This window comes from Terrapene carolina, unplaced genomic scaffold, assembly GCF_002925995.2.
Source record: "Terrapene carolina triunguis isolate 2854851 unplaced genomic scaffold, T_m_triunguis-2.0 Scaffold95, whole genome shotgun sequence".
In the NCBI taxonomy this organism is placed as follows: domain Eukaryota; kingdom Metazoa; phylum Chordata; order Testudines; family Emydidae; genus Terrapene; species Terrapene triunguis.
In genome coordinates, this window is record NW_020664446.1 from 23,229,039 (window position 1) to 23,242,223 (window position 13,185).

The following is a 13,185-nucleotide window of genomic DNA, read 5'->3' on the forward strand; positions in this document are numbered from 1 at the left end:
ACACACACACACACACACACACACACACACACACACACACACACTTCCTGTATCTATTGCTCCTCAGCTGCAGGGGGAGGGATTCCTGTACAGGGAGCTGCTCCCGCATCTGCCCAACCCCTGTGCATCCAGACCCCATCATACCCAGACCCTCCTGCTGAGCCTCACCCTCCACCCACACTCAGAACCCCCTCGATGAGCCTCACTCCCCCTGCACCTGGACCACCCTGACGAGCCACTTGCACCTGGATCCTCCCCCCACTGAGACCCAACCAGCTGCACCTGGACCCCCCTGCAGAGTTCCATTACCGTTGCACCCAGAACACCCCAACAAGGCCCCGTGAATCCAGATTAACCCTTCACTCGGATCCTCCACTGAGCCACCTGCCCCACAGAACACTCAACCCACACCTGGATTCCCCCACACTAAGCCCCTCCACACTTGGATCCTGCCTTGCTGAGCCTGCCTGCCCACACCTGGTGCACCTGGCACAGAGGGGCAGGGCCCTGGGGTGTTTCTGGGGCAGGCCCGGTCCTTGCGCTGCGTCAGGGTTGGGTGCAGCCTCACCGCTGAGTCCGTGTCCCGGGTGGGGAGCTGCACAGTGATCTCCCTCTTCTGTGCAGCCAGCGAGCTGTGCTTCCCAATGCCATGCTGGAGCCTCTACGTTTATTTGACAAATTTTGCAGAATTTTAAAATATTGTGTGCAGAATGTTTAATTTTCTAGTGCAGAACTTTTAATTTTCTGGTGCAGAATGCCCTCAGGAGTAACCAGAAGCCCTCTCGAGGTCCCTTCCAGTCCTATGATTCTATGGATTGTTGATTCCACAGTATGCTGCAAATTAAAAATGTTTGGCGGACCAAAATTCAGTTTAATATGAGTAAATAACCCATGGAAAATTGACTATTATTCATTTTTATGTGTAATTCAACAAAAATGTTCCTCTGATGTGTGTGAAATCCACTTGACCCACATAAAGCCTATGGTATTCACGCTCTACATGGGTGGAGTGCCAAGGGGTTGTGGTGGTGGATGTGATGGAATCTGCAGCCCTTCCACCCCAGTTGTGCAGGAAGTTATGGCCAGTGGATACACTTAAACATGGATCCCATCAGCCCTCCCCTTGCCTGCACCTATCACATCTTTCCAGACTAGCCTGCAAAGGAGATCCATTCTACCTGTGTTAGCCCAACACAGCTATGATACAGGCTTAACTGGTGCAGAAGGTCTGACTTTACCTGACTCTGTTTGAGCATTCCCAGTGTACTTCAGAATTCAGTGCCAGATTGTAAAAGAAACCACGAGCTTTGACGGAAGAATCTAGGTCATCTTCCCGCATAATACATAGGGCTTCCTCCAGAGTTAAGCTACAGTGCAAACAATGCTTTGCATGCTTCCTGATCTCACTGTGATAAACATCAGTCAAATGACCTTTAAAGTTACAAGGGAATTCATCTTTAGGCTAGCTCAAGACTGGATCCCTCTTCTGACCTGACCAAACATTACTAATTGTGGAAAGCTATGCTGAACTGTTGGCAAGTGATAAATGTGCAGCTCCTTTATTTACAAAATTACTCACTCTGGTCTTCAGATAAGATGGACACTTGCTTTTATTTCAATAGCATGTCAGGCTGACAGTGCAAGCTTTTCACCTAAGGCAAAACTGCCAGAATCTGTTCTCATTAAGAGGATAAATGTACCGAATACAGCTGTATTCATTTTTAGGGTTGGCTGGTTGGCAACAGCCAAAACAATTTCTTTTTGCTATCCTAAAGGCTAAATGCAAGGTCATCCTGTGGCAGACTCTTTACTGCTGTAGCAGAAATAGACGTTATTGCAGAATAGATAAATTCCTTTTATTAAGCTCTTTTATGGGCATGTATGTGTAATCCATCATCATCAGACAGTATTATTTTATAGCACCCAAAGGTTTACTAAGCACATCTTTAGTATCAAAGAGAAAGGCATGGTCCCTGTGCTGAATAGCTTCCTGGCTTGTTTGGTTCAGCATTGTGATGTACGTTAATTGCACTATTACCACAAAACATCACTGCACTATGTTCTATGGAAATAATGTGATAAACTCACAGCAGTGGCATTGGAAACCATGAGAGTTACCTGGTAACTAACATGTTGTTTCATGTAAATTCTTTACCACCAGATGCATTTTCCTAGTCTGCGGTGGTATGTAGCTATGCAACTTACGACTAGAAGTGGCAGGAAAATTACAATCAATATGTTTTCAGTGAAAAATGGGGCACAACAATTTATGCAAACAGTTTTCCATTTCCCCCCAACTCTGTGCTCTCTAAGGGAAACTTTACTTTTCTTTCATGCTTGTTTTCTTGTGTCCCATAATCTAAAAACATTCAGACAAAAAGTAAATGGTCTGCCTTTGTATGGAAAATCCTAACTGCCTGCTGCTAAAATCTGGATTTCTGCAACATTATAATTTTGATCTACATTTCAACCAGGTGAATAAATAAGTACCATGATTAAAGTTCAGGTCCAGGGCCAAATACTCACTCATTCACATGAAGTCAGTGGCAAAACTGCCATTGGCCCCTAGTCTCTATGTCCCCAATCCTGCCTGAAACTCCATGTAGACAGGCTCTTGAGCCTACATAGAGCCCTATTGACTGTAGTGAGGCTCCATGCAGGAGTCTGCCCATGTGAAGCCAGTTGCAGGATCTAGCCTTAGGTTACTGCTACTGTAAACGTAGTGAATGTAGGTGCCAGTCTGCACAGTATATCCAAAAGATTATCAATGGAATAAAACATGTAAATCTCACCAAAAAAGCATGAGATCTTGTGAGATTTTAGCCTGATTTTACAGACCCACGAGGTTCAGATAAGGACCCAGAACTGAGGATGCTTATTAGAAGCAAACTGCTGAATCTTCTGCAGTTTGTCCATTATTGATAATGATCTGCTGCTGCTCTACAAATACTGAAACAATGCTGACCCTCTTACTTTCAAAGGAGGAGACACAGGTCCTCTAATAAATGCTCTATTACAATGACTTTGTTTCTATCGTACCTAATGACAGATGCAGGTTTAGTCATGTTGTGTGATGGATGTTGGCTTAGCAAAGCTCTAACAGTTGCTCACTGAAGCTGTGTGAAAAATTTTGCAGCTGAAGCAAAACTGGCAAATGTTTGGCTTTGTGCCTGTTTAGCTTGTGGGTGCAAAGTATCTGACATTTCAGCTGAAATATTTTGCAGTGATGAAAAGTGGTTCTATGCAAGGATTTTATCATAAAGTGAAAACTGGAAAGGTCTCTTGTTTGATGCACCTATTCAGTCTCTCAAAGATAAAAGACCCAAGCTTTTTTTTCAGAATACCACCCTAACTTTGTACAGATCTGCTCCACATAAACTGCTTTTAATATAGGATTTCTGCAGTGGGGTTATACCTTCATCTGGCAAAATACACTGGAGATTTTATACTTTAATCTTGAAAATTATGTTGACATAACCAACAGCTCCAGAAGAGGTTTTCTTTGTTTGAGTCAACCTTCTGAGAAGTTACATTCTTGGCAAAACTCCTGTATCCATTCAAGTGTTCTTTTTGTAGCCCCTGTGGTATTTCATGATATACCTCCCATGTAATGAATGCATCTGTAAATCAGGCTTGATAAGGTATGGTAAAGGGAGACTCTGTGATACAGTTAGTACATTGGGAAAGGTCTCCCAGCTGCTGGGGGCGAGGGGCAAGAGAGTGCAAGGTGCTGATCACTTCACTCTGTGAACACCCATTCCTGCAACATGAGCATTAAGCATAAGCTTACAGGATGCCATGGGGTCTGCCTTCCTGCCCAGAGGAAGATGTTAATACAGTAGGTAAAAATTAGCAGCACCTAAAGAGAAGGAGTCAGCTCAACCTAGCTGCAGATACTAGAGGAAGTTAGAAAGCTAGAGAATAAAACTCTCTTTAAAGACTACTGAATACTTTGTTTTTGTTCTGTTAGTTAGCAGCATTATACTTAAATTATTCAGCTCCATGTAATGGCAATTCGGCCATGGCATTTATATTGTCCTGTAAATATCCACTATCTGGGACTCGTGTCAGTGCAAATATGATTTTATTTTCAGGAAACACGAGGACCACACCTGTACAAGGTGCAGCTTTATCATTTCACTAGCTGTGTTAATCAAAAAAGTCTATATATAGTCTAAAACAGGGGTCCTAAAAAACGTTTGCAAATGTGAACAACCAGTTAATAATTGACTTGTAGATACCCACCATCTCACTCTTAACTGAACAGACCATTTCCTTCCCCATTTATGATTGCATAATGTCCCTCTGGCACACAGTCACCGTGTAAACCACAATGTCTGTGTTTAGCCACTCCAGACAGGAACAAGACTCCAGCAATAGCACTGACTTTGCATTGGTGTTCATATTGTTTGCTACTCTGCATGGCCTTTTGTGAGTGTAGTCGTTAGAAGAAGTGAGACCATGCTCCAGAATAAAGTAACCAAGGAGGACTGGTGAGGCAAAGAGCAGCAGTGAATTCTAAGGCCATGGCTACACTTGCAGCTGTAGAGTGCTTTAAGTTAAACCAGCCTTCGGAGAACGCACTAGGGAAAGCGCTCCAGTCTGTCCACACTGAGAGCTGAAAGCGCACCGGTGTGGCCACATGTGTAGCACTTGCAGCTGCATTGGGAGTGGTGCATTGTGGTAGCTATCCCAGCATTCAAGAGGCTGCAATGTGCTTTTCAAATGGGGTGGGGGTGGAGTGTGACGGAGTGTGTTGTGTGTATGTGGGGGGAGAGAGAGTGGGTTTTTGGGGTGCTGAGAGTGTGTCAGCATGCTATCTTGTAAGTTCAGACCCCCCCTTCCTCCCCCACCTCTCTCTCACTCACTCAAAGCAAACAGTAGCTGTTTGTTTTCTTGAGCAGCCCGCACTCCGAACAGAGCCCCCCTGCCTCTATCTCACTCACTCAAAAGCAAACAGTAGCTGTTTGTTTTCTCAGACCAGATAAGCAGCCGCTCTCGGAACTGGAGCTTTGAAAGGGCACTTCCGCGTCCAAGTTCACAACAAAGACAAGAGAGACCACTTCAGTTAAGAGGATTATGGGGCGTTTCCTGAGGTCAGTCAGTGCGTAATAACGTTACTCCTCATTTACACTGGAGCTGCAGCATCTCACCCAATATGCAACAGCTGTTAATCCTCTCGGGGAGGTGGAGTACCAAGACCGCTCTAGCCAGGGAGTCAGAGCGTTCTCCGTGCCTTGCCAGTGTGGACGGGGAGTAAGGTAGAGCGCTCTGGGAGGCTTTATTGCGCTATAACGTGCAAGTGTAGCTAAGCCCTCAGTGTGGAAGGGATCATTTACTATGGGGCTCAAAGAGTAAGTGAAAGATGAAAGAAAAAAGGGAAATGGCAACTGACTGCAGTGGAAGGCGAAGCACTGAGGCTCCGGTGACTTTGTCCTATAATCTTCAAGATTTCTTATGTTTTCTGGATTAGTCTACCTCTTTCCAATCAGGAATTATGTGCATAATCAAAACAATGGGCCTGTCCTTGCATCTGAATGAGCTCAGACTTCAAAGGGCAGAGAAAAGGGTCTTTGTACCTTTAGGCCACCCTGGTCCTGGGGCTGGTTCAGCCCTCACTGCAAGTTAAACAGCCCCTAGGGGGCCATTCTGCAGCCAAGAAAACCCAGACTGCAAGAGGTGGAAACTGGCTATGCTGAATGATGCATGGATGGGGAGAGAAGGGCTGCAATAGGATTTGCTTGGATGCAGAATGGGGTAGGACTGAAGGAACAGCAGCAGGAAGATGGAATGTTTCCTTGCATACGCTTTCCAAATCTCTGTGTCCTAGTGCCAATTACACTTTGCTGCTGCCCACTTAGCAGTGCAGTGGGGGTCCCCTCAAAACTCAATTCTGTATCTTACCTTCACATAGGGACTCCACCAGGGGAGGAGTCAGGAAGGTGAGCTATGCAAAGCTCATTCTTAAAGGGCCCTCAGACAAATGGTGCAAGTTGGGATCATTATACAACTTCATTTAACAGATGCCCTTATCAATAAATAATGTGATATGGCAATATAGAACTAAAATGATGAAGATGAATTCAATCAGTACTAAAGATAGGCATACAGCACAATGAACAACTGAAGTGAACAACAATATACATTTGGAGTTTAAATTATCAGTCATGATTGTCCACATTAACTTGCCATTTTCTTCCACATCACCTTTAAATGAAAGAACTGGTATCACTAAAATAAAATACCATCTTTTGGTGCATTTTCAATGGGTCTCTCCTGTTCCTTCCTCTTGGAATACCTTGCACGGTGATAGAAGATGATGATGATGATAGTTGCAACATTCAAAAGAAAGATAAGAAGCATGAGCCAGTATGAATATTCATAATTGTTGCTGGAGTTTTTATATTGACTTGAAGAAAACACACAGTTTGAAGCCAACTCTACAGACAGTTTGTTTGCCTCTACGTTCGCTGCAAACAATATCATGGTTAGAAGAACGAAGATGCCTAGAAAATAGGAATATAATGTTACAAATAGCATTGTGATATTAGTGATATTATATGGGTACACTTATGCAAATATTACAGTTCTAATATCTATTTCATTCTAGGCATTTCAACCAATTTGAAGAAAAATCTGGAGTTTCCTATAAATAAAATATTCTGGGAAGCTATTTAAAGAATTTACTGTACGCTAGCTGATAACTGATGTGCAATGTTTTATGTACCTACCTCTGAGTCCAACTCAACTCCTATTAAAGCCAATGGAAGGATTCCCCTTGATTTCAGTGGGAGTAAAGCCATCTAAGGGGAAAGTTGTGCTGTTGGATCCACAGCAGAGGTATGCATAGTATATTCTCCACTTGACCCATATACAGGAATCCTATTGACACCAATAGGCATTTGCATATTATACATAATAGAGATCTTACCAAAGATAAGAAAGCTGAACTGTCAATTGCAGTATATAAGAACATAAGAATGGCCCTACTGGGTCAGACCAAAGGTCCATCTAGCCCAGTGTCCTGTCTTCCGTCAGTGGCCAGTGCCAGGTGCCCCAGAGGGAATGAACAGAACAGGTAATCATCAAGTGATCCATCCCCTGTCGCTCATTCCCAGCTTCTGGCAAACAGAGGCAAATAGCCATTGATGGACCTATCCTCCATGAATTTATCTAGTTCTTTTTTGAACCCTGTTATGGTCTTGGCCTTCACAACATCCTCTGGCAAGGAGTTCCACAGGTTGACTGTGCGTTGTGTGAAGAAATATTTCCTTTTATTTGTTTTAAACCTGCTGCCTATTAATTTCAGTTGGTGACCCTTAGTTCTTGTGTTATGAGAAGTAGTAAACAACACTTCATTACCTACTTTCTCTATACCAGTCATGATTTTATAGACCTCAATCATATCTCCCCTTAGCCGTCTCTTTTCCAAGCTGAAAACTCCCAGTCTTATTAATCTCTCCTTATATGGAACCCGTTCCATACCCCTAATCGTTTTTGTTACCCTTTTCTGAACCTTTTCCAATTCCAATATATCTTTTTTGAGATGGGGCGACCACATCTGCACACAGTATTCAAGATGTGGGCGTACCATGGATTTATATAGAAGCAACATGATATTTTCTGTCCTATTATCTATCCCTTTCTTAATTATTCCCAGCATTCTGTTTGCTTTTTTGACTGCCGCTGCCATTGAGTGGACGTTTTCAGAGAACTATCTACAATGACTTCAAGATCTTTCTTGAGTGGTAACAGCTAATTTAGATCCCATCATGTTGTATGTATAGTTGGGATTATGCTTTCCAATGTGCATTACTTTGCATTTATCAACATTAAATTTCATCTGCCATTTTGTTGCCCAGTCACCCAGTTTTGAGAGATCCTTTTGTAGCTCTTCACAGTCTGCCTGGGTCTTAACTATCTTTAGTAATTTTGTATCATCTGCAAATTTTGCCACCTCACTGTTTACCCCTTTTTCCAGATCATTTATGAATATGTTGAATAGGACTGGTCCCAGAACAGACCTCTGGGGGACACCACTATTTATCTCTCTCCATTCTGAAAACTGACCTCGAAGAATTCTAGTAGATTGGTGAGGCATGATTTCCCTTTACTAAAACCACGTTGACACTTACTCAACAAATTATGTTCATCTATATGTCTGACAATATTGTTCTTTATTATAGTTTCAACCAGTTTGCCCAGTACTGATGTCAGGCTTACAGGCCTGTAATTGCCGGGATCACCTCTGGCCCTTTTTAAAAATTGGTGTCATATTAGCTATTCTCCAGTCATCTGGTACAGAAGCTGATTTAAATGATAGGTTACAGACTACAGTTAGTAGTTCTGCAATTTCACATTTGAGTTCCTTCAGAACTCTTGGGTGAATACCATCTGGTCCTGGTGACTTATTGCTGTTTAATTTATCAATTTGTTCCAAAATCTCCTCTAATGATACCTCAATTTGGGACAGTTCCTCAGATCTGTCACTTAAAAAGAATGGCTCAGCTTTGGAATCTCCCTCACATCATCAGCCCTGAAGACCAATGCAAAGAATTCATTTAGTTTCTCTGCAATGGCCTTATCGTCCTTGAGTGCTCCTTTAGCATCTCAATCAACCAGTGGCCCCACTGGTTGTTTAGCAGGCTTCCTGTTTCTGATGTACTTAAAAAAAATCTTGCTATTACTTTTTGAGTCTTTGGTTAACTGTTCCTCAGATTCTTTTTTGGCCTTCCTAATTGTATTTTTACATTTCATTTGCCAATGTTTATGTTCCTTTCTATTTTCCTCACTAGGATTTAGCTTCACTTTTTAAAGGATGCCTTTTTGCCTCTCACTGCTTCTTTTACTTTGTTGTTTAGCCAGAGTGGCTCTTTTTTGTTTCTCTTACTATATATTTTTAATTTGGGGTATACATTTAAGTTGAGCCTCTATTATGGTGTCTTTAAAAATTTTCCATGCAGCTTGCAGAGATTTCACTTTTGGCACTGTACCTTTTAATTTCTGTTTAACTAACCTCCTCATTTTTGTGTTGTTCCCCTTTCTGAAATTAAATGCTACGGTGTTGGGCCACTGTGGTGTTTTCCTGCCACAGGGATATTAAATTTAATTATATTATGGTCATTATTACCAATCGGTCCAGCTATCTTCACCTTTTGGACCAGATCCTGTGCTCCACTTAGGACTAGATCTCCTCTGGTGAATTCCAGGACCAGCTGCTCTGAGAAGCAGTCATTTAAGGTGTCAAGAAACTTTATCTCTGCATCCCATCCTGAGGTGACATGTACCCAGTCAATATGGGGATAATTGAAATCCCCCATTATTATTATTATTATTATTGAGTTTTTAATTTTAATAGCCTCTCTAATCTCCCTGAGCATTTCACAGTCACTATCACCATCCTGGTCAGGTGGTCGGTAATATATCCCTACCACTATATTCTTATTATTGCAGCATGGAATTTTTATCCATAAAGATTCTATAGTATAGTTTGATTTATTTACGATTTTTACTTCATTTGATTCTATGCTTTCTTTCACATATAATGCCACTCCCCCACCAGCACGACCTGTTCTGTCCTTCTGATATATTTTGTATCCTGGTATTACTGTATCCCATTGATTATCCTCATTCCACCAAGTTTCTGTGATGCCTATTATCCTCATTTAATACAAGGCACTCTAGTTCATCCATTTTATTATTTAGACTTCTAGCATTGGTATATAAGCACTTTAAAAACTTGTCTCCTTTTAGCTGTCTGCCATAACACAATGTAATTGAATGGGACTCTTTTTTATTTGACTGTTTTTGATCAGATGCTGCCTGTATTTTATCATTTTCCATCCTCTCCTCCTCACTAGGACATAGAGATTCTCTATTAATAGATCTTCCCCTAAGGGATGTCCGAACCATGTGCTTCTCCGCACCTGTCAGCTTTCCTCCAGCCCTTAGTTTAAAAACTGCTCTATGACCTTATAACATAAACATAAAATATAACATTTCGTCCTTGAGAATGAGTACTTTCCTAATTACTACTTCTGCATTTCTATCTCCTCTGACCTTGCTAAACTTGCTCTGGCTGGCCCTACACGCTCGCATGTGCATAAACAATGGGATGAAGCTCCCTTAAGATAGGTTGGGTTTTTTTGTTTTTTCCCGAGAGTGGGATTTTGGAACTTGGGGTAATTAGTATGAAAATTAAGAACCTTCAAGGAACCTTCATATTCTGTTCTATCCTGAATATGACTACATTTAAAATGTCAGATCCTCAGCAAATGTAAATTAGTGGTGCCCCATTGACTTTAATGGAGTTATGTTGTCTAACACCAGCTGAGGATTTGGCCCCAAATCTGTAGTTCTTTTGAAATATTCCATTCCAGCCTACACTGCTTCAAAAGGCTATCTGGAGGTAAAGCAAGAACAGAGGCACCCAAAATGACATGAAATTATTTTGCACATGAAATTAATTTGAAGGATGAGCCACCTAATGTAAGATACTCTGTAAACAGATATTTTTTCAACAAATTCTCCAAGTCCAGAATCTACTTTTAGGGGAAGTAGAACCCTATTAACCCATACACTCACCCGTATTACAGCTGCAAGATCAGAAGAGTACCAATGTACATTTAAAGAAGCCAGAGGCAAGTGTAACAGATGAATGAAGGGTTATGCCTCTAGAGACTCTTTGAGTTCAGATGTCTACCATCTCATGGAGTCTCTGCTTATTTTTCAGCTAAGGAAATATTTTATATAGTTGTAGTTTATTTTGATTTGTGAAAGCATTTTTCTCATAGTGAAGGAAACATGTTTTACCACAACATTTCCACCATCTTAAGTTCCCCATTTCATTCTTTTGATTTTAAATTTTAGTGTACAGGGGCAGTCACCTCTGGAGTGCCTCCAACTGGTCCTTTTCTTGCCCCGGGTGCCCTTGCAGGCTGCCAGCCAACCTTGTTGGATCTTCAATGGCTTGGCACTCTGGCCAAGTCACAAAGTACAAATGAACCCATTCCAAGGTATTAAAGAGTCCAATAAATAGTCTCTCTGCCCTCACTAGGGTCTTCAGCCCCAGCTCTGAGACCTTTTAAATTCAGCCCTGTGTTCAGACTTGTAAATAAGCCCTGTCCCCTCCTTGGGGTTACACCACTTTACTTCTGGCTGGTAGGGGAACCCAGCCCACCTACTACACCAAGTCCTAACCCAGGCACCATATACACAGCAGGCATGTACTGGTTACTTCAATCCTTTGCTGCTATTTCCCTGAGCCTCTTCCTACTGGGCCCTTATATCTCCAGCCGTATCTCAGGGCCAACATCCTCAGGTCCTTCTCTCTTTGCAATCCCAGCTGTATACCAGCTCAGCCACCCATAAGCACTGTCTGATTGTCAGGCTCTTTTGGCCAGAGAGGGGCACCCTTCTTCACTCCGTTGGTCCCAGACAGGAACTAAACTGCTAAGGCCAGGCAGCTTCTTTGTATCTGAACCAGCAGGGCCCTGATTAGCTGTTGCTACCCCCTCTAGCCCTTCAAGAACCAGGTCTCTGGGGTTTCTTAATGACCGCTCCAAAGAATTCCCCCTAGGCAAGTTTGGAGGACCCATTTTTGTTGCTCTTTTCCTCACAGCTTCCCATTTCTTGAGACAAGGTGTAGTAGGACCATAAGGCCCACAGCAAGGCTGAATACTTCCTGTCACATTTAGCTATTTTGCTTATGTTTGAGTTATGACTTTTCTTCAGACATGAGTGAAATTAACGAGGCTCTCACAGCCACACTGAACTGGGCACAAGGGTCCAGATTTTTGAAAGGTATCTAGGTGCATAAAGATGTAGATAGGTACCTAGTGGGATTTTCAAAAGCACATAGGTGCCTAAATACCCTCGCAAATTTATTCCTTAGTCACTTCCAATACCTGCATTTTCCTGCATGTCTGCCTTGATTTCAGTAGTTTGAGAAGGGTCAGCTTCAGATCTCTGCTGTGATGTGCATGCATTTAATTGCATTAAATTATGTTGTAAGTGGCTACCTCTGTTTTTTCATTTTTATTATTGCAATCAATGCACCCAGGAACTTACTGAATGATGGATTCATTTAAAATAACCATTACAATTTAATTGCTGTCTGAAGGAACAAGGTGCTCAGATACCATGGTCACAGGTATGGCATAAAACCTGAATAAAATTAAATTCTCTTTCAAATGTTGCTGGTTTGTGATATTTTCATAGTCCTCCCATAACCATTAAATTCATAGACATGCAGTCCTTAAATCTTACTAGTGAGAAGATAATGCTGACTTGCTGTCACTCCTGATAAGTGCCATAGCCCTTACTAGAGATTAGAAGTCTACCCTATATATATAGATATAGATAGATAGATATCATTTAGAAATGGGTTGGTGTGTATGCATGCATGTGTAAATGACAATCAAGTCCTATAATGGATGCATGCATGCACATTCTCTCTCTCTCTCACTCACACACACACCCCTCTTTGCTTTGCCAGAGTGGTGTTAAGGGGTCTTAATGTACGTGACAATCAGGCACTCTCTTTGCAGTACACCTCTACCCCGATATAACGCTGTCCTCAGGAGCCAAAAAATCTTACCGCGTTATAGGTGAAACCGTGTTATATCGAACTTGCTTTGATCCGCCAGAGCGCGCAGCCCTGCCCCCCCCATAGCGCTGCTTTACCGCATTGTATCCAAATTCATGTTCTATCGGGTCGCGTTATATCGGGGTAGAGGAGTATATTATATAATTTCTTTATCTAGCTACCTAAATAGAATAGCATGCATTACATACTTACCACTTAGGGAATTCCATGTATAGACTCCAACGGGTCCCAAAAATGTCTGGTAGGGATTGGTTACGGTGTTGCAGCATGTAAATCCAGAACTCATAAGGGAGCTAAGCAAACTGAGAACCAGGAGCAAGATAATCACAACATTCAAACTTTTCATTGCTGTCTTTCCCAGCTTCGCTGTCACTGAAATATGATAGCTCAGCGTTAATACCAGATCCAATACTTGATATTAATAAAAGTCAAGTTTTGCTCAAAATACAAAACTGATTGTGAGTGTGTTCTTATAGCCACCTAAGTCCCAAAGATCTGTTTGTGAATGGAAACCTGCAATCTGCCTGCAGCTCCCCCCAGACACCTCAGCTCTGTGCAGATGAAGAGCCGAGCTGCCC

The 13,185-nt window shown here is 42.2% G+C and overlaps 1 protein-coding gene across 1 annotated transcript in view; it reads right to left on the reverse strand.

The window, feature by feature from the left end:
- Positions 1 to 6,231: 6,231 nt before the first annotated feature.
- Positions 6,232 to 13,185, reverse strand: part of CLRN3 (clarin 3) — a 16,925-nt gene continuing 9,971 nt past the window's right edge. Inside the window, exons 2-3 of the mRNA XM_024210506.1 lie at positions 12,800 to 12,979; positions 6,232 to 6,506 (exon numbers count right to left, since the gene is read on the reverse strand). Of these exons, the coding sequence (XP_024066274.1) occupies positions 6,232 to 6,506; positions 12,800 to 12,979 (455 nt within the window). The remainder of the gene's footprint in view (positions 6,507 to 12,799; positions 12,980 to 13,185) is intronic.